The 22,396-nt window shown below is 43.2% G+C and overlaps 2 protein-coding genes across 8 annotated transcripts in view; one reads left to right on the top strand and one right to left on the bottom strand.

Annotated features, from left to right (window-relative positions):
* Positions 1-22,396, bottom strand: part of C2H5orf24 (chromosome 2 C5orf24 homolog) — a 50,920-nt gene that overhangs the window by 17,211 nt on the left and 11,313 nt on the right. The window lies entirely within an intron of this gene.
* LOC122928273 (zinc finger MYM-type protein 1-like) lies at positions 11,648-19,601 on the top strand. Of its 4 annotated transcripts, XR_006387868.1 has the most exons (5): positions 11,648-11,998; positions 18,644-18,771; positions 19,065-19,192; positions 19,276-19,403; positions 19,500-19,601. XR_006387868.1 is itself a non-coding variant. In XM_044280944.1 (4 exons), exon 1 carries the CDS (start codon positions 17,063-17,065, stop codon positions 18,305-18,307), a length of 1,245 nt encoding a protein of 414 aa, XP_044136879.1. In that variant the 5' UTR covers positions 17,043-17,062; the 3' UTR covers positions 18,308-18,771; positions 19,065-19,192; positions 19,276-19,403; positions 19,500-19,601. The 4 variants fall into 4 exon arrangements, 3 of the variants coding, with proteins under 3 accessions (XP_044136879.1, XP_044136880.1, XP_044136881.1); XM_044280944.1 differs by lacking the exon at positions 11,648-11,998 and having other exon boundaries at positions 17,043-18,771; XM_044280945.1 differs by lacking the exons at positions 11,648-11,998; positions 19,065-19,192 and having other exon boundaries at positions 17,043-18,771.

Raw genomic sequence — 22,396 nt, 5'->3', positions numbered from 1 at the left:
TACATATTTTTTTTGTGATTGTGCATAGTATTACATGTTAATAATGTTCTCATGTTGTTATATGTGTGATAGTGTAGCTGCAGTGTGATATTTTTCCCATATACATTAGTTGTAAATGGTGGTTGTTATAGTATATCTGTTACATTACTGTTGTTTTGTATGTATTTCAGATTTTTGGCAACAGGGAATTCATTTGTATCTCTACATTTTGAGTTTCTGCTGGGAGTCTCGACGATTTCTCGGATAGTTCGTCAAACAAGTGATGTGATTTGGAAGCGACTCCGGGGAGCGGTGATGCCAGAGCCCAAGGCTGAGGATTGGATCCGAATGGCTGAGGGTTTTTATGTGGATGCACAGTTTCCAAACTGCATTGGGGCACTGGACGGCAAACACATACAGAAGCCGCCTCACTCAAGGTCTCTGTACTTCAATTATAAACAGTATTTCCTGGTCATGCTGATGGCCTTGGCTGACAGTACTTAAAAGTTTATAATTGTGGATATTGGGGCCTATGGGAGCACTGCAGATGCGCGCTTTTTCAGTGCTTCCAGAATGTGTGAGAGACTTCGAGCCAACCAGCTTGCCCTACCAGAGCCCAGAATGCTGCCAGGTTCTGCAGCACCACCGGCTCCATTTGTAATTGTGGCTGATAAAGGGTTTGCTTTGGCACAACGTCATGCGCCCCTTCCCCAGATGCAACCTGGATGACAGCAGACATATCTTCAACTATCGGCTGAGTAGAGCTCATTGGTATGTTGAGTGTGCGTTTGGAATACTCACTCAGAAGTGGAGAGTATTTCTGTCATCCTTACAGATGGCACTGGAGAATGCCACCTGGGTTATTCAATCATGTGTGATCCCTGAATAACTTTGTCAGGATTCATGATGCTCCGTCAGAAGTTGATTTATTAGAACCTGGTACATCATCTTCATCAAGAGGATTGGACCAGACCCTTCATGGAAGGGCTGGAACTGCAGGCCTTGCCGTTCCGGCCCTTTATGAACAATATTTTTCAAGTCCTGAGGGTGCATTGCCGTGGCAGATGGACATAGTTCATGGCAGACTATGAATTTTTCTGGACTCTGGTAATCCTAGTAATTTTTATTTAATATATTTTTTTTTTTTTTGGGTGGTGGGGTTATATGTTGACAGTGTAGGGACTCTGAAGATAAAGAGGACCCTTAATGTGAGCTTGTGGGCTGGGGTTATATTGTATGCAATTTTTCTAAACATCAATGTTGTCCAAATTGGTAATTTGTGCCATTTTAAAGACTATAGAAATTTTATATATTGTTGTCTACAAAAACCCTCTAATACCTCTTTTAAAAGATTTCTTTAGGACCAATGTGATGTTTGCATACATGCCCATATGTTGCAATACTTATTCCAACCTTTTCTTTTTTATATAGCCATGCAGAAAACTTGAAGATGCTGTCCAAGGTCCCGGATTTGGAGATTATCCTAGCACATACAACATGTTTGGAATAGATGTTGCATATGTATGTTTTTGTTTATGCAGGTCTGGCCATCCTGTGTACCTCCAGCTGTATCCAAACTACAATTCCCAGTATGGCTTGATATTCTAGAGCTCTTAGGGCATGCTGGGAGTTGTCGTTTTTATACAGCTGGATGGCGGCAGGTTGAGCAGCGCTGACTTTATAAAAGTATATGCCCAGCCCTAGTTGTAACGATTCCACAAAAATAAAAAGATGTGTACGACGTTTCTAGTGTTATTTAAATAACTGTTGTCGAATATTAAAATAAACGGCTAGACATGTAACTTGTCATTTTTGTTTATAGAATTCCTGCATAAAAAGGCCCTGTGTACTAAGTCCAGCCACATTAGTTGGTGGTGGGTATGTCATCCTGGGTCCAGGACAATGGGGGCGGGGAACATAATCTGGCTCCTGAGAAAATAGTGGCTGGGAATAGGAGCTTATACTCTGTTTCTGGAATACCATGCTGGGCCCAGGTTGTACTTGTGTGCCACTGCCTAGCAATAAAGCGCGGGAATGAACATTATATACCACACAAATAAACTCTAGGGGGTCCAGAGGGGTTTTTAAAATGTTGGCCACAAAAGCCAATGCAGATACAAAAATATCTCGTTTTTCAGGACTTAAAAGGTTCTATAAGTGAGCATGCGCTCCTCTTTTCCTTCATCCCTTCTCTGCTTCAAATACTCGAGCACCTGACTTTAAACCAGGGCTTGAGTATTTGAGGCAGGTTTGTGAGGTTGTGGTGCCAACCCTTCTCCGACGTGCTGGTCTCCTTAGAGGTTCAGGGCTAGATTGTATTCCTTCCTCTCAGTACAACCCATCTGCTGGGAGGCTTCAGGCTCTTCTGGGCAGGATGAGGGGAATCCTGGGGAGCAGCCGCACGCTGCTCTTCACTGGAGCTAGAGTCATGGCCCCCTGTTCCTCCAGGCTGTCAAATGTGCTGTTAAATAACAGAGAAATGTAAATAAAAAAAAAAAAAAGGGTATATATACTAGTGTATGATCATATAAGGCACATTTCACAACCTACACTGGATTAAATGGGTCCAGTAGCCTTTTCACATATTGATTATCAATTTTCAGGATTGCTAATGAATATGAAAAAGCTTTAGAAGATCATTAAAAAGTTGCTAAAATTGTGTTACATTTAACACGAATATACACCTTTCATATGTCATATAATGTTAACGAACACAGGTTTATGTCTGGGTCCATTGTTCCCATTTGCAATGTGCTGCATTGCAGAGGGCAAGGCCTGTTTAACCCTTAGGCTACCAGCGCAGTACATGTACGGCGCTGGTGTGATATATAAACATGACTCCCGCTCGCACGTGTAGCAGGCATCATGGCCGGCAGATCTCTGCTGTTTCATACAGCAGAGACCTGAGGCTAATTACCGTGGCTGGCAATAATGCCGATCGCGGTAACTAAATGCTTTAGATGCTGTAATCAAGTGAGATCACTGCACCTAAATGCACAAAAATCCGGAAGTGCTTCCTACCTATGCCCCGTGTGTCCAATCCGGGCATAGGTAGTTGCGCAGAATATTGGTAGCCTTACTGAGTAGGCTAACAGTATTCAAACTGCTACCAGATGGCAAGCCAGGATAAGAAATGAGCAAAAGTGAGCAAAATAGGCTAATTATAAATCCCTGATAAACCAAAAAATTTTAAAAATGTTATAAGCTCATATACTGAGGCACATAATGATGATTTTAGTTAAAAAAAATATATAAAAGTTTAAATCACCCCCCTTTCCGTATAATTAAAAAATAAATACCTAAATAACAATAAATATAAACATCATGGGTATCACCGCAAAGAAAAAAAAATCCAATACAGCGAATGGCATAACGGAAAAAAAGGGTCAAAATGGCCCATTTTTTCATTGCTTATCTTACCCAAAAAAATGTAATAAAATGTGATCAAAAAGTCACACATACTCTAAAATGGTATCACTTAAAAGTACAAAAAATTAGCCCCTAAACAGCTCAGTAGACATAAGTATAAAAAAGTTATGGGGGTCAGAATATGGCGATATAAAAAAACTAAAAAGTTTTCTCAAAGTCAAAATATTTTTTTACACGATTTAGACATAAAGAACCTATACATATGGGTTTTTTTTGTAATCGTACTAACCCAGAGAATGAAGGGCATGGGTCAGTTTTGCCAGAAACAAAACGCTGTGGGAACAAAACCTGTAAAACCGTGGAGGAATAGCATTTTTTTTTTCCCCAATTCCACCCCATTTGGAATTCTTTTAACACTTCTCGCAACATTTTATGCCATAATTGGTGGCTGGAAAAATAAAAAAGTTATGGCTCACGGAAAACAGGGGAGAAAAATGAAAACTGTCCTTGTCAACACTATGGTAGAGACCGACTTGCGCCTACCAATGTTGAATACCTGTTTTAAAGGGACCTGCACAGATGGCTGTTCCTTATGCTATCCTCACCTGTTTCTAATGTCAGCCATTTGTGCAGGTCATATCAGGATAAGCAATAGTAGATGGAAGACTTCTTCCAGCATGGTGTTGGCAAGGGCAGTATATTCCCACCAGAGATTAGAACAACATGTACCTGCCTTGGGCACTCCAGCCCTAGTTGTAGCCTAGCCTATAAAACAGTTGTATGATGTAAACTAGGTTAACAAAGAAATGCCACAAGCAATTTTTTTATGGACATTTATAAGATAATATTATAAATAATCAATACATTTCATACTCACGGCCTAAGGTACAGCACTGGTTTTAAGAAACTCAACTATCTGGAATACAGATAGGGCTTTTTGCAAAGTACTCCATTGCCACTTTTTCCCCTGGTACTGATCGCGGGACGACTGCCAGCGGGTCTTGACACGTTAGACTGTAGAAATATAACATAATTTATGTAAACACACGTATAAAAGCACATCACCAAATAAGGTTACTACTACATTTATACATGCAAATATTTTTTTTTTTTAAACCATATCCAGGAAATTTTCGCTGTTCCTATGCTGACTGACCTTATGTTAACATCACTTCCAAAACTTCTTGTTTCTATGGTTGAAAATACTATCTAATCCATCTACAGTGACCGCGCTTGACCAGTACAGGATAACAAGCTGCTCCAGTGGTCCCAGCCAGAGAGTGCGGCACATTTTACAATAATATACAAGCATGGCCACCACTGCTAGATAGCAGGGTTGTTGTAAGATTGATATTTGTACATCACAGGGATTCACAATATGAAGCTCTAGCATGTCCACACATAAAATATATATCAGCCTACAGCAGGGCATGGTGGTCATTGTCGTTTAACTACAGCAGCAGAGCCTCCGGTGGCCATGGCTGATATAATTCAAAAGTGCTGAGGACTTTCACCTAGAAAATAAGTGCTGTATAAAAAATCCTCATGGTGCCCCTTCAAAAACACATGTCCTCATTTACCTGCTTCTCCAATATACACACCACTGCATCACAACAAACAAAGAAATAATAAGAATTTTATACATAAAACACATCCACATGGCTTTACTTACCTTTTTTGCAGCGTTTGGAGGAAGTGGCCTTCTCCCACTCTCTGGCCAACATCTCACGGGTCACCTCGTCCCATGCGCGCTCCTTGTTGATGCGGTCATCATACGCATCACTTCTTGTGTCCCATAGCTGGGGACGTTCATGGATCTGCAATATTAGTTTCTCTACATCCATGTTGATGGTGTTCTCTGGCAAGGCAGACAGGCAGGCTGGGGCCGGTTTCAGAACCCGCACATGTGCTCTTGGAAAGTTTGTAAACACAAAACACATGGCACAAGTCGGCTGAGCCTAGCATTTCAAAATCACGGATCCGCAAAAAACGGATGACATACGGATGTGTTCCGTATGCATTCCGTATTTTTTGCAGACCAATTGACTTGAATGGAGCCACGGACCGTGATTTGCGTGCAATAATAGGACTTGTTCTATCTTTGAACGGAACGGAAAAATGGAAACGGAATGCATACGGAGTACATTCCATTTTTTTTTGTGGACCCATTGAAATGAATGGTTCCGATATGAAACGTAAACAGGAAAAAAATATATATATTTGTGTGCAAGAGGCCTAAATCTGCGTTAGTGAGCATGGGGGGTGGCCACCATTTGCCTCACACAGTGCAACACATCTATGTCACATAGAGTTGATCAGGTTGTTGATTGTGGACTGTGGAATGTTGGTCCACTCCTCTTTAATAGCTGTGCGAAGTTGCAGAATATTGGCAGGAACTGGAACACACTGTCGTATACGCCGATCCAGAGCATCTCAAACATGCTCAACGGGTGACATGTCCGGTGAGTATGCTGGCCATGCAAGAACTGGGATGTTTTCAGCTTCCAGGAATTGTGTACAGATCCTTGCAATATGGGCCCGTGCATCATCATGCTGCAACATGGATGAATGGCACAACAATGGGCCTCAGAAACTCATCACAATATCTCTGTGCATTCAAAATGCCATTAATAAAATGCACCTGTGTTCGCTATCCATAACATATGCCTGCCCATACCATAACCCCACTGCCACCATGGTCCACTCGATCCACGACGTTGACATCAGCAAACCACTCACCCACACAACGCCATACACGCTGTCTGCTATCTGCCCTGAACAGTGAAAACCGGGACTCATCCGTGAAGAGAACGCCTCTCCAACGTGCCAGAAACCATCGAATGTGAGCATTTGCCCACTCAAGTCGGTTATGACGACAAACTGGGTCCAGACCCAGACCCCGATGAGGACGACGAGCATGCAGATGAGCTTCTCCAAGACGGTTTCTGACAGTTTGTGCAGAAATTCTTTGGTTATGCAAACCAATTGTTGCTGCAGCTGTCTGGGTGGCTGGTCTCAGATGATCATGGAGGTGAACATGCTGGATGTGGAAGTCTCAGGCTGGTGTGGTTACACGTGGTCTGCAGTTGTAAGGCCGGTTGGATGTACTGCCAAATTCTCTGAAACGCCTTTGGAGACGGCTTATGGTACAGTACAGAAAGGAACATGCAAAGCATGGGCAACAGCTCTGGTAGACATTCCTGCAGTCAGCATGCCAATTGCACGCTCCCTCAAACGTTGCAACATCTGAGGCATTGTGCTGTGTGATCAAACTGCACATTTCAGAGTGGACTTTTATTGTGGGACGTCTAAGGCACACCTGTGCAATATTCATGCTGTCTAATCAGCACCTTGATATGCTACATCTGTGAGGTGGGATGGATTATCTCGGCAAAGTAGAAGTGCTCACTAACACAGATTTAGACAGATTTGTGAACAATATTTAAGAGTAATGGGTCTTTTGTGTATGTAGAAAATGTTTCAGATCTTTGAGATCAGCTCATGCAAAATGGGAGCATATTTTTTGTTTATATTTTTGTTCAGAGTAATATTAAAGGGGTTGTCGGAGTAATTTTTTTAGTTTTTTGCATGTTTCTAACTAGGCAAATGTAAGGACTTTACAATTCACTTACTTTATCTCCAGTTGCTGCTTCCTCAGATTTCACTACTCTGATGATGTTTTGTGCACAAGCCTGAGAGAGCAGATATGAGACAGGTGTCTATACACCAGACGTCACTGTGCCAGCCATGCCCTCCTGCACTGCCGGCTGCTGCTTATTGCTCTCTCTCCGAATTCTTGAAGAAAAACATTAACCCCTTCAGCTGCACAGACTCAGGGCTGAAGGCTGAGTAGCTGCAGGCATTGAGGAGACAAATGCTGGGCACAGGAGCTGACACATGAGTTCTGCAAAGCATTGAACAAGAACAGGTAGGGGTGTGTGTGTATCAGCAGTGTCATTGTACAGCTGGGTTTTGTAGTCCTACACATACAACATGCTGCTGAGTCTCCCGGCAGGCAGACATGTCACTCAGGGCAGCACTTGTATTTACCCCCATTGCAGAGTAGGGGGAGAGGCCGAGAGTGTTACTATAGGTAAACAAAGGGCCAGAAGAGAACCAAGGAAATGAGTAAATATATATATTTGTTTTGCCTAAAACTTGCTTAGCTCAGTTATATATTGCTGCCCATCAGATTTACAGTGCTATATATTTTTTTTTTTAGAACTTGAACAACCCCTTTAAGGATTTCCCCCAGCTCCAGAGCCTCAGAGGCATTACTACAAAGAACCTGATATATTATACTAAGTTTGCTTTAAAAGCAAACCTGAAAAAGCTTTAAGTACAGTTAGAAAGACTGCATGTTCAATAATATATGATGTGTGCAGCAAACACAGAGCTGCGCCAAATTCACAGCAATAAACAGAATAAGGCTAATGCTGCTCCAACGACTTGATGTTTCTCAGACCCTACTAAAATGGGAGCCAGAGCTATGAAATATTAATGGGCCAGCAAAGCACTTGCTGCATGAATATAATAAGGCCACGCTAGAAGAGCAGCAGCATACCAGTACAATGTTCCTTCTAGGTCCCCACACAAACTGAACCACCATCCAGTACATCTTATACGGGCACCAAAAGCCGAAGACTGACATCTCCACCCAACACGTACATAGATATGTGTGACTGCCGTACAGATTACCCTTAATAACTGTTCATATACTAAATGTAAAGTATACATCAAATGCATCAAAGATCATGCGGAACTTCAGAGACCATGGAAGGTATACTCCTGTGCACACAAAGGGCAAATCCTGTACCAGACATCTTATGTGGCAAGGGTCTTTTAGGCTGGCAATAGACATAAGATAGGCGTCGGCTGGCACACTGGACATCTCTCCCAACCAATAGCTGAATTTCAACAACCAGATCCTTACCTCCCCTGATCTCTACACATTAGATGCCTCCCCCATAGCTACACCCCTGTGTGCACAGTGATTAAAGGGTTTTTCCAGGATTTTACTACTCTGGATAGGTCATCAGTATCTGATCGGTGGGGGTCCAGCTTTTTGAAAAGGCACCAGCGATCATATGAGTGCTGCGGCCTTCTCTTGCTTACCAAGCACAGAGCTGTACATATAGCGTCTGTGCTTGGTATTGCGCTCAGCCCCATCCTCATTAATGCACCGATGCCTTACCAATAAGATACTGATGACTAGGCCTGCACAATATATCTCCAAAGCAATCGTATTGCGATAATCTAATCTAACCTGCATTGTTAAAATACAATAATCATGTGTAATCCAGCTGTATTACTTACAACTAAGTTCCGGAGGAGGCAGGAGGCAGACAGGGAGGGCGGCGCGTCACTCACTACATCCTGCACCTGCGCCGCCCACTTTATGAATGAAGCAGGTGGCGCGGGCGCGTGACATAGCGAGTGACCCGTCGCCAGCCCGTCCTCCCAGCCTGCCTCCTCCCTGCTACGGAATTTAGTTGTAAGTAATACAGGTGGATTACACATTATTATTATATTTTAACAATGCAGGTTAGATAAGATTACACAAAAGTGAGCGGGGGTGCATTAGAATACAGGGAGTGCACCTATATTAGGGGTCATTCACACTGCAGGGACACTGTTATGGGGGGGGGGGGGGGGGGGAATCTGTGGATGGCACATAGCATAAGATGCTATATATGTGCCATCCACAGATCCCCTCCATAACAGTGCCATCCACAGATCCCCTCCATAACAGTGTTATCCACAGACCCCCCCCCCCCCCCCCCATTAACAGTGTGTCATCCACAGACCACCATTAGTTCAAAACCCACCAAAAGCACACCTTTTATTTTCCTCCTCAAAAACCTAGGTGCATCTTATAGGGCAAAAAATACGGTATATTACCTTATATTGCTGCTGCTGACTATGGTGTTCTTTAAAAAGTTCCTGTTTGTTCAGTGTTCGGAAAATCTCATTTTAATGAACACATGTTCTTATATCTATTCTATTTTATTTATCTGTTCTGTGCAGTGCTATTAAGAAAATGGCACGTTTTGTATTTTGTACTCTTGCAGCAATTCAAATATGTTATTACATTTAGTAAAAGATGTTTTATTTAGAAAAACACTGTGCATTTCAGTTCTTGATTTGAGCATAACTACATTTCAGCATTATCAGTAATTTCTGTGTGCTTTTGCCTTGAAAATCCAAGCAAATAGACCTCTAGCACAATTCCCTTAAAATATTGCATCGCATATCGTTATCGCAATTTTTAGGGCCCTAATCGCAAACGCACAAAATTCCCATATCGTGCAGCCCTACTGATGACCTATCCTGAAGATAGGTCATCAGCAGTAAAATCCTGGAAAACCCCTTTAACCTCTTGGGGACATAGGGCGTCCTGTACACCCTGGTGTCCCGGTACTTAAGGACACAGGGCGTACCTGTTTGACAGAGCCAGGCGATGGAGGGTGGCCACAGAAATCAGTGGAGCCTTGGATCAGCAAAAGAAAACAGAGTCTTAATCTGGTGAACCACAACTATGTGTTTATGCAAACAGTTTTAAAGGGAGGTCATTGGTTACAGATTCCCTTTAACCCCTTAATGCATAATGCAATACAAAGCAAAAAGCAAGCCCTCATACATCTATGTGGACGGAAATGGAAAAAAGTTATAGCTGTGAGAAAATAGCGATGCAAAGAAAATTTAGATTTTTTTCCAAAGGTTTTAATTTTTTTTATAAAACTAAATAAAAACTATACAAGTTTGGTATTGTCGTTATATTGAGCTGCAGAATAAGGACTACATGATGTCAAAACCCCAAAAACCTTGGTGGAATGGTGTGTTTTTTTTTTTTTTCAATTGTACCCTACAAAGATTTTTTTTTCCAATACAAGACATGTGAACGGAAAAATAAAAAAAACTTATGGCTATTGGAACGTGTGGAGGAAAAACAAAAAAAAAAATGCAAAAATGAAAATAGGCTCAGTCTTTAACCGCCTCCCAACCGCCTAACGCAGGGATGCGTCCTGCGGGTGGTCGGGTTGTTCCTCGTTGATGCGCTGGCGCGTCATCTCGCGAGAGGCGAGATTTCACGTGAACGCGCGCGCACATTCTGAAGTTATACTACAGCCTGCCAGCGATGATCACTCGCTGGCAGGCTGTAGATATTAAAATAATCGCATCAGAAAGGTTTATTAGACGCCGTTTTGTTAATAGCGTCTAATATACCCGCTACCTGGTCCTCTGGTGGTCCCTTTTGCTTGGATCGACCACCAGAGGACACAGGCAGCTCTGTAAGTAGCACACACATTACACCCCCCCTGTCACTTATTAACCCCTGATCACCCCATATAGACTCCCTGATCAACCCCGTCATTGATCACCCCCATGTAAGGCTCCATTCAGTCGTCCGTATGCGTTTTGCGGATCCGCAAAACACAGACACCGGCAATTGTGCTTTCCGCATTTTGCGGATCCGCACACTGCCATAACTATATAGAAAATGCCTTTTCTTGTCCGAAATTGTGGACAAGAATAGGACATGTTCTATAGGCCCAACAAAAAACGCATTGTTCGCCCGATCAGGCCTGATCTTGTGCGCACACTTGCGTTCAGCCTGCCCCACGCAGTGCCAGATATATTTTTTTTGATCACTGCAAAAACACCGTAAAATCGCTGCGGCGCTATAAAGATCACTTTTGAGGGGCATGGCGAGTTCATGGAAGATTTTTTTTTTTTTTTTTGGCACAAGTTAGCGGACATTGTAAAAAAAATAAATAAAAAATAAAAGTCTCATATTCCACTAACTGGTGGTATTGCCGTACTCAGGAGAAATAGGGCAATGTGTTTTGGGGTGTATGTTTACATATACCCATGCTGGGTGAGAGAAATCTCTCAGTAAATTGAGTAAAAAAAACGTAAAAAGTTGTCATTTACAGAGATATTTATCTCACCCAGCATCGCTATATGTAAAACTACACCCCAAACCACATTGCGCTACTTCTCCCGAGTATGGTGATACCACATGTGTGACACTTTTTTGCAGCCTAGGTGCACAAAGGGGCCCAAATTCCAATGCAGGGGCGTAACGATCGCGGTCGCAGAGAGTGCGACTGCGACCGGGCCCGGCGGGAGGGGGGCCCGCTGCAGGCCAGCAAGTGCTTGCGGCGGCAGGCGGGCCCTGCGAAACTAATCTGTGCTCACTGCTTGATTCACCTGCGCTCACGCTGCCTGTGTGTACCGTCCTCCTCCCTCACTCAGCTGGTGCTGCCGCTCCTCCGCCGGGCCCTCCCTCAAGCTACACACGCCCACAATACACCCACATGACCACGGCCGCGTGACCCGTCCCTCCGCTCACGCGAGATGAGAGTCTCTGACGTCAGGACAGGAGAGTAGACTCTAGGCGCACAGCCACAGGCGCAGCAAAAGCCCGCCAGAGAGCAGATTTAAAAGAGGCAGAGCCCCGCCCCCCAGCAGTGTGTGCCTGTGCCAGCACAGATTAGAGGGCTCAGGGCACGATTCTCCGAGGAAGAAAGAAGAGGACGACCGACAGACAGACACCAAGGGCGAGCGCTGGGCATTGCAGCAGAAGTACTGCACTCCAGGACCATCTTCTCCTGCCTCACTGCCTGCTGGACTGGTCTATAGACTGGTAGGTAGTATTAGTAATGCAATGATTCATCCATGTTGTCCCCTGATCATCCATCCATCCGCCACACCCCCTGAATTCAGACATTATTATCGTCTGAAATCAGGGCTGGAGTGGGGCCGATGGATGGATCATCAGTGGACGGTAATAAATTATTGCTGTTCACTCATGATCCATCCATGATCCGCCCCACCCGCATCCTGATTTTAGACATTATTACCACCCACTGATCATCCATCCATCCGCCCCACCCACACCCTGATTTCAGACATCATTACCGTCCACTGATCATCCATCCATCCGCCCCACCCCCTGAATTCAGACATTATTATTGTCTCAAATCAGGGCCGGGGTGGGGCCGATGGATGGAACATCAGTGGACGGACGGTAGTAATGTCTGAAATCAGGGCCGGAATGGGGCCGATGGATGGATCATCAGTGGGCGGTAATAAATTATTGCTGTTCACTCATGATCCATCCATGATCCGCCCCACCCGCATCCTGATTTTAGACATTATTACCACCCACTGATCATCCATCCATCCGCCCCACCCCCTGAATTCAGACATTATTATTGCCATTGTCTGCAATCAGGGTGGGGGTGGGGCAGATGGATGGCTCATCAGTGGACGTTAATAATGTCTGGAAAAAAAAAATTGGTATCACTGGAGGTAGTCCATGGATACACAAAAAACCTGCAACTGATTTTTTTTTAAACTTAACTGAGCCGAACAGAGCCTACGGGTGTTAGGTTTCCCCTAAGGTTTTTTTAAGCTGAGACAAAAGTCCTTCATGTAGGAAACCTAACGGAATGCTTTATAGTTTATGGGGTCGTGACGGTCCTGTCACTGTGTGCTTCACTGTGATTGGGTTGCCACGTAGGCAGGCTGTTGAGGCTGCGCACTGGATGCGGTATCCATTGTGAACAGCTTGTGTATGGTTTTTCTCTACCTGTTCATGTTTTCGGTTTGTTTCCGTGTTGGCTGCCATGGGCAACGTCCGGTGCTTTTGCTTTGTATCCTGGGGTTTGTTACTCCTGGCCTGATACGGTTAATCTCCCTTTTCTGTTCCTGGTTGTATCCATTCAGGTGCGCTTGTTAGGCACCTAAGGTATTATATCCTACATCCGGTCTTTTCTGAGGTCGGCCTGTCTTATGTCTTGCTGGGTGGTTCACCCTTCTGCTCTGTCAGTCCGCCTATGTTTTGCCTTGCTATGCATAGCCCCCTGCTGCTGACCCTAGGGGTCCTGCCATCTACACCTCGGTGTGGTGCCTCCTGGTTCTGTATATTTGTCCTGTTCCTGTCCTGTAGTGAGTCGCCTAGCAGTGCTCTAAACTAGGGTATTCCCACGATAACTTTATTAAGAAGTTCATAGCAATAATGATGTACAGTGGGTACGGAAGTATTCAGACCCCCTTAAATTTTTTACTTTTTGTTATATTGCAGCCATTTGCTAAAATCATTTAAGTTCATTTTTTTCCTCATTAATGTACACACAGCACCCCCCCCCCCCATATTGACAGAAAAATACAAAATTGTTGACATATTTGCAGATTTATTAAAAAAGAAAAACTGAAATATCACATGGTCCTAAGTATTCAGACCCTTTGCTGTGACACTCATATATGTAACTCAGGTGCGGTCCCTTTCTTCAGATCATCCTTGAGATGGTTCTACGCCTTCATTTGAGTCCAGCTGTGTTTGATTATACTGTTTGGACTTGATTAGGAAAGCCACACACCTGTCTATATAAGACCCTACAGCTCACACTGCATGTCAGAGCAAATGAGAATCATGAGGTCAAAGGAACTGCCTGAAGAGCTCAGAGACAGAATTGTGGCAAGGCACAGATCTGGCCAAGGTTACAAAAAGATTTCTGCTGCACTTAAAGTTCTTAAGAGCACACTGGCCTCCATAATCCTTAAATGGAAGACGTTTGGGACGACCAGAACCCTTCCTAGAACTGTCCGGCCAAACTGAGCTATCGGGGGAGAAGAGCCTTGGTGAGAGAGGTAAAGAAGAAGCCAAAGATCACTGTGGCTGAGCTCCAGAGATGCAGTCGGGAGATGGGAGAAAGTTGTAGAAAGTCAACCATCACTGCAGCCCTCCACCAGTTGGGGCTTTATGGCAGAGTGGCCCGACTGAAGCCTCTCCTCAGTGCAAGACACATGAAAGCCCGCATGGAGTTTGCTAAAAACACCTGAAGGACTCCAAGATGGTGAGAAATAAGATTCTCTGGTCTGATGAGACCAATAACTTTTTGGCCTTAATTCTAAGCGGTATGTGTGGAGAGAACCAGGCACTGCTCATCACCTGTCTAATACAGTCCCAACAGTGAAGCATGGTGGTGGCAGCATCATGCTGTGGGGGGGGGGTTCAGCTGCAGGGACAGGACGACTGGTTGCAATCAAGGTAAAGATGAATGCAGTCAAGTACAGGGATATCCTGGAGGAAAACCTTCTCCAGAGTGCTCAGGACCTCAGACTGGGCCGAAGGTTTACCTTCCCACAAGACAATGACCCTAAGCACACAGCTAAAATAACGAAGGAGTGGCTTCACAACAACTCCATGACTGTTCTGGAATGGCCCGGCCAGAGCCCTGACTTAAACCCAATTGAGCATCTCTGGAGAGACCTAAAAATGGCTGTCCACCAACGTTTACCATCCAACCTGACAGAACTGGAGAGGATCTGCCAGGAGGAATGGCAGAGGATCCCAAAATCCAGGGGTGAAAAACTTGTTGCTTCTTTCCCAAAAAGACTCATGGCTGTATTAGATCAAAAGGTGCTTCTACTAAATACTGAGCGAAAGGTCTGAATACTTAGGACCATGTGATATTTCAGTTTTTCTTTTTTAATCAATCTGCAAAAATGTCAACAATTCTGTGTTTTTCTGTCAATATGGGGTGCTGTGTCTACAATATGGGGTGCTGTGTCTACAATATGGGGCGCTGTGTGTACAATATGGGGCGCTGTGTGTACATTAATGAGGAAAAAAAATGAACTTAAATGATTTTAGCAAATGGCTGCAATATAACAGAGTGAAAATTTTAAGGGGTCTGAATATTATCCGTACCCACTGTATATCATGAAAAATACCCATTTAAAAGAAATGGGTATTTTGACACTTGAGGCCACAAGGAGACACGTTATACTGTATGAATGCTGCCACTGACTCGGGGACTGCTCTGGAGTGGCACCTGGCAACTACCTGCAGCCAAGCCTATCCTCACCATCAGAGGCTCTAGTGAAGACCAGGTAGTTGCTTAGTCACGCCCCTCCAGAGTATAGCCAGTCAGTGGCGCAGTGGGTCCACACCCGCTGATCTGTAACAGTAACTGAGGCACTCCTGTTATTGTCTTGTACGTCTGTTACCTTGTATTAAAATTCCCTGGCCCTTGATCCATTTCGCCTGTTTTCTTTATGCCTGATGTCACAAAGGTGCGCTTAGGTCTCCGGCATGTGACGGGTCTGTAGGCTCAGTTCGGCTCAGGTTTGTAACAAATCTGTCCTTTTCGTTCTTCTGTACCAATAATGGAGTAGTGTCTCCCCAACAATTGGGGTGTGCCTCACTAGTGAGTTCTGTATTTCAGTTGGAAAAGAACTGTTTTATGCCATTGTTGCCGTTTTTTCAATCTCAAAGTCTTTAAAACTCAGGCAATTTTCATATTTAATTTGCAGATTAAATACATTTGTGTCGCAGCAACTAACCTAATCCACCATAATGTCGTCTTACCATCATATGAGTGGCTCACAAAAACGCAAAAGAAAAAGGGAAGATGAGAAAAAAACTCAGAAACTCCCAAAAATAAGCAGCTATTTTTCACAGGCTGCTGGTGCTTCTGGTGGTTCTGCAACTACTGAGACCATAACTGGTCAGTGTGAGGACATAAGTGAGAGACCTTCTACTAGTACAGTTATTGAAAGCTCTCAATCGTTGATGGAGGAGGATAGTATCCACAGTGAAACATGTAGCTTCAGTCCTAGCATTGAAGAAGTGGAGCCGCATACAAGTGCCAGTATATCTGAAGTACAAGAAAGTTTAGAAAGTGAAGATGCTGGCACTGTCTGTATAGAACGTACTTTACTTGGAGAAAAGTATGTTACAGATAGGGGACATTTTCCCATTACAATAAAAGACCCCAACATAAAAAAATGTATTCTTTCTAATGGCCCCTGCAGACCTAACGGGCCATTTCCCAGAGATAACGATAACAGGTGTTTCTCTGAGAAGTACTATGACAGAATTATAAAAGCAGGCCATAAGATTCCTGTCATGTGGTTATGCTACTCTCCAAAGCTAAACGTTGCTTATTGCGAGCCATGCTGGTTATTTGGTGATCGTAAAAGATTAGGCTTTGAACCTGCATGGGCTAAAGGAATAAAAAAATGGCAAAGGCTCTCAGCAAAAATACAGATTCATGAAGCTTCCCAAGCTCACATGGACGCTTGTATTGTGTATGATCAATGGAGGAGAAAAAAAAACATAGATGCAGAGACTGAAAGACAAATTTTAAAAGAGAAAAACTTTTGGCGACAAGTCCTTCATCGAATAACCAATGTGACCTTAACCATGGCAATGTCTAATCTAGCTTTCCGTGGTCATGTCGAAAAAATAGGCGAGAGTAATAATGGCAACTTTCTCTCTATTGTAGAGCTGCTCGCAGAATATGACCATGTTTTGAAGGAGCTACTCCAGTTACCGCAGGGGACAGCTAAATACCTAAGCCCCAAAATACAAAATGAAATAATAGATATCCTTTCAAAAAAAGTAGAAGAAGGCATTGCGAGTGAAATTAAAGCCTCCAATTTTTATTCAATAATTATGGACACAACACAAGATGTTTCTAAAGTTGACCAATTAAGTCAAATATTCCGATATGTGACTGTAAGCAGAGACAAAACCCAAAGGGCAACTGCTATAGCTATACAAGAAGCATTTTTAGGTTTTCATGTCGTAGAAGACCCTAGTGCTGCAGGACTTGAAAATGACATTATAAAATGTATAGAAAGTAGAGGTTTACAGCTATCAAAATGTCGGGGGCAGGGTTATGATGGTGCTGCCACCATGAGTGGAGTATACTCGGGTGTTCAAACTCGCATTCAAAAGAAAGAAAGAAATGCCTTGTACATTCACTGTGCAGCCCACAACCTTAATTTAGTTCTACAAGATGCCGTGAGCCACGTACCTGAGGTGTCAAGATTTTTTGAGGTGATACAGAGTTTGTATGTTTTTTTTGGAGAAAGTATCACCCGATGGTCTGTTCTTCAGTCACTAACCACTGAATCCTCTGTGACCCTAAAAAGACTGTGCCCAACACGATGGTCATCCCGTTATGACTCGCTGCTTGCCCTACGCTTTCGGTTTGTTGATGTCCTTAAAGCACTGTCTAAATTAATATTGACTTCGACCAAAAGTAAAGAGAGGGAAGAGGCCAGGGTCCTTAGGAATAAAATTGAATCTTTTGAGTTTGTCTTCCTACTTGTTCTACAGAGTAAAGTTCTGGAGCATATAAATGCAATATCAAAGGTTCTGCAGTCAGAACATATGGATCTGTGCAATGCAGCCCATTTAATTCATAATGCCATTGAAGCTCTTAGCAGCTACAGGAAGCAATTTGAAGATGCTAAAACAACAGCTATCAAACTTGCTGAGAAGTGGGGAATTCCTGCAATGTTTGTAATTAAAAGAGTGCCCAAAGTAAAGCGCCATAGTGGGGAGCTATGTTTGGACGAAAGACTGCAAGACCCAGAGAAGAGATTTAAAACTACTATTTTTTATGCTACTTTAGATGTAATAACATCCCAGTTATCAAGCAGATTTGGTAGCATGAACACTGTAGTTGAAAGATTTCGGATCATTCAGCCACGTGTGCTGGCGACTGAATCAGAGGATAACTTGTTTCAAGCTGCACTGCAATTTCAGCATTATTACCAAGATGACATATCTTCCGATTTCGCAGGGCAATTGGTTAGTTTTCGGAGCGCACTGCAAAATGAGATCTCTGAGCTCCACACAGTTAAAGATTTGGCACACCTGCTTATAATTGACAATGCTGCTTTGTCATCTACCCTACCGGATGTATGTACAGCTTTAATACTTTTCCTCACATTACCAGTGACGGTGGCATCTGCAGAAAGATCATTTTCCAAATTATCTCTGATTAAAAATTACTTGAGAAACAGCATGTCACAACAACGGCTTTCTGGCCTTGCCCTTCTAAGCATTGAGAATGAAAGAGCAAGAAAACTGGACATTCCAGCTATTGTTGACAAATTTGCTGAGTCTAAAGCGAGACGGCGCAACTTCTAGTAATATGTATTTTGCGTAAGTGAGCAGTTTGTTGGGTACAGGGAGTTATATTATCAAAGTTCATACTAACCCAGTTCAATTTATTCAACTTTGGTTGTACTAAACAGTTAACTAGTTTGGTTCTATTTTAGCTGCCTTCTTTTTGGTAACAATGATGCAGATTAATAAACAATTCTGATGTTGTTACACTCTAAAACACAACGACCGCCTTTGAACTATTTGAATACAGCACTGGTTTCTGCACAACAAAAGCTTAATATCAAAAAGAAGGCAGATGTTACCAACATCAAAAATACTTAACATAATTACTAAATGCTACCATCTCCTTTCCTACAGTGAGAACAAATTGGTTCCTTTCTACTTGATGCCTCCTCGTTGGACCTGGCTGGTTAATTTTGATGTTTCATTTGGATTTCTGTTCTGGTTGAGAAGCACAACTCGTGCTTATTCACAATCAAATTTTGGTAAGTAAAAAATTTATATAATTTTATATTTAACATATCTAATTATGCAACTTAATAAATGCTACCATCTCCTTTCCTACAGTGAGAACAAATTGGTTCCTTTCTACTTGATGCCTCCTTGTTGGACCTGGCTGGTTAATTTTGATGTTTCATTTGGATTTCTGTTCTGGTTAAGAAGCATGACTCGTTCCTTTTCACATTCAAATTTTGGTAAGTAAAAAAATGTATATAATTTTATATTTAACATATCTAATTATGTCACTTAATAAATGCTACCATCTCCTTTCTTACAGTGAGAACAAATTGGTTCCTTTCTACTTGATGCCTCCTCGTTGGACCTGGCTGGTTAATTTTGATGTTTCATTTGGATTTCTGTTCTGGTTAAGAAGCATGACTCGTTCCTTTTCACATTCAAATTTTGGTAAGTAAAAAAATGTATATAATTTTATATTTAACATATCTAATTATGTCACTTAATAAATGCTACCATCTCCTTTCTTACAGTGAGAACAAATTGGTTCCTTTCTACTTGATGCCTCCTCGTTGGACCTGGCTGGTTAATTTTGATGTTTTATTTGGATTTCTGTTCTTGTTAAGAAGCACAACTCGTACTTATTCACAATCAAATTTCAGTAAGTAAAAAAAATGTATTATATTTGAAATTCTTATCTAATTAGGCACCAAACTGACAGCCAATATTCTGTGATTATTATATTTTTTAATTGTAGGTGATTTACCAAGATATGGGTCAAGAAGCTTTATGCCTTATGTGGAGAATCTTTGTTCTGGAACGCTTTTAACATTTTTTTCTATATTTTATATGGTAACATAAAAAAAAAAAAATTAAAACCCCTATCTCCTTCTATTTAATATTCAACTACAACACTTTCAAACCGGGAGGGGGTGGAGTCTTGGCGGGGGTGGAGTCTTGGCGGGGGGGCCCCAATTTAAAGTTTGCCCTGGGGCCCATAGAACTCTAGTTACGCCACTGTTCCAATGAGTACCTTTTAGGAGGGCATTTTTAGACATTTGGATTCCAGACTTCTTCTCATGCTTTAGGGCCCCTAAAATGCCAGGGCAGTATAAATACCCCACATGTGACCCCATTTTGGAAAGAAGACACCCCAAGATATTCCGTGAGGGGCATAGCGAGTTCTTGTAAAATGTTATGTCACAAGTTAGTGGAATATGAGACTTTGTAAGAAAAAAAAATATATATAAATAATCATTTTCCGCTAACTTGTGCCAAAAAAACAACCCTAAAGCGTGAGAAGTAGTTTGGAATCCAAATGCCTAAAAATGCCCTCCTAAAAAGGTACTCATTGGAATTTGGGCCCCTTTGCGCACCTAGGCTGCAAAAAAGTGTCACACATGTGGTATCGCCGTACTCAGGAGAAGTAGGGCAATGTGTTTTGGGGTGTCTTTCTACATATACCCATGCTGGGTGAGAGAAATATCTCTGTCAAATGACAACTTTGTATAAAAAAAAAAAAAAAAAAAAAAAATGGGAAAAGTTGTCTTTTACTGAGATATTTATCTCACCCAGCATGGGTATATGTAAAAATACACCCCAAAACACATTGCCCTACTTCTTCTGAGTACGGCGATACCACATGTGTGACACTTTTTTGCAGCCTAGGTGCGCAAAGAGGCCCAAATTCCAATGAGTACTTTTAGGATTTCACAGGGCATTTTTTACGCATTTGGATTCCAAACTACTTCTCACGCTTAAGGGCCCCTAAAATGCCAGGGTAGTATAAATACCCCACAAGTGACCCCATTTTGGAAAGAAGACACCCCAAGGTATTTCGTGAGGGGCATGGCGAGTTCATGTAAAAAAAAAATTTTTGTTACAAGTTAGTGGAATATGAGACTTTGTAAGAAAAAAAAAAATAATTGTTCCATTTCTGCTAACTTGTGACAAAAAAATAAAAAAACTTCCATGAACTCACTATGCCCATCAGCGAATACCTTAGGGCAAGCATGTCAAACTCAAAGGCTAACATGGGCCAAAAAAACAAAATTTAAGTTTATGTGGGCCGCATCAAAAAAAAAATTTTTTTACAATATAATGCAGACGGATCCGTTCTGAACGGATCCACCGTCGCAAGTGTGAAAGTAGCCTTAGGGGCGAGAACCTGGGATCTTTCATCCCTTGTCCTATTCAGCTCTATCAGGGTGAATAGGACTTCACACTGTCCCTGCTGCTCTGTGCCTTGTGCACACAGCATCAGGGATGTTACCATGGCAACCAGGGCTTCTGTAGCGTCCTGGCTGCCATGGTAACTGATCGAAGCCCCAGGCTTACACAGCTGGGGCTCCGATCAGAAGCTGCCACTGCACCACCAATGAGGGGGAGGGGAGAGGTCCCTGTGGCCACTGCCACCAATTATTTTAATACTGGGGGGGTTGAGAGGGGCTGGCGCACTGTGCCACCAATGATTTTAATGGGATGGGGGGTTGAGGGGGGGGGGGCACACTGCACCACCAATGATAAATTACCCCTTTATACAGGAGGCTGGTACTGGCAGATCAGCAGTTAACCCCTCAGGTGCGGCACCTAAGGGGTTAACTGCCTCTGATCGCAGCTCCCTGTCAGCGGCAGGGTGCCGGCAATGCGATTCTGCTGCCGGCACCCGCCTCCTGTATTGTGTTAAAGACTGACTTTCACTATCAGGCCACACAGAGCGGCGCCCAACGATGTCTCAGCACTCACCATTAGTCCTGGGCGCCGCTCCGTTCGCCCGCAGTGCTCTATTACTGTCTCCTCTCCTGCTCCACATGCTGCTGATTACTATCGGAGCGATGGGAGGAGACATCAGCTTCACTAGTGGGCGTTCCTTCTTCCTGGCTGTAGCGCTGTCCAATCGCAGCGCAGGGAGAAGGAACGCCCACTAGTGAAGCTGATGTCTCCTCCCATCGCTCCGATAGTAATCAGCAGCATGTGGAGCAGGAGAGGAGACAGTAATGGGGCACAGCGGGCGAACGGAGCGGCGCCCAGGACTAATGGTGAGTGCTGTGACATCGCTGGGCGCCGCTCTGTGTGGGAAATGGGAATAGTCCTATCATTGGTGGCTCAGTGCGGGGGGAGGACAGCTTCCTTCTCCCTGTGCTGCTGAGAGAACATGAGCGCGCCGATAGCAGCGCGCTCATGTTCATAGATACTAGACTGCCGGGCCGCAAAGATATTCATTGGATATCATCGCGAACAGAAAAACGTTGCTTTCAGTAGGGATCGACTGATTATCGGAGTTAGCGATATTATCGGCTGATATTCATGATTTTCTAAGTTATCGGTATCTAACCTTGCCGATAACGCTGATAATGATATCACAAAACATGAGCGCGCTGCCGTCAGTAAAAATCGATGCGGACACCTAAATGCTGTCATAGGAATGAGCCGTTAATTGATACATGTTCACTCTACATAGGACACCCTGAATTATGTTTAGGCAGTGTTCACCTGCTACTAAGGGTACGTTCACATCACCGATCACAATCTAGAAGGCTTTGCCAGGTAGAGGAATTCACTGAATCCAGCATAGACAGATCCCCATCGTCTATAATGGAAGCTGGACACTTTCGGAATAAAGGCTAGGTTTCAGCTGGACAGTCAGGATTTGGT

The sequence above is a fragment of the Bufo gargarizans genome, chromosome 2 (genome assembly GCF_014858855.1).
Source record: "Bufo gargarizans isolate SCDJY-AF-19 chromosome 2, ASM1485885v1, whole genome shotgun sequence".
In the NCBI taxonomy this organism is placed as follows: Eukaryota; Metazoa; Chordata; class Amphibia; order Anura; family Bufonidae; genus Bufo; species Bufo gargarizans.
This window is presented reverse-complemented; position numbering and strand designations above follow the sequence as displayed.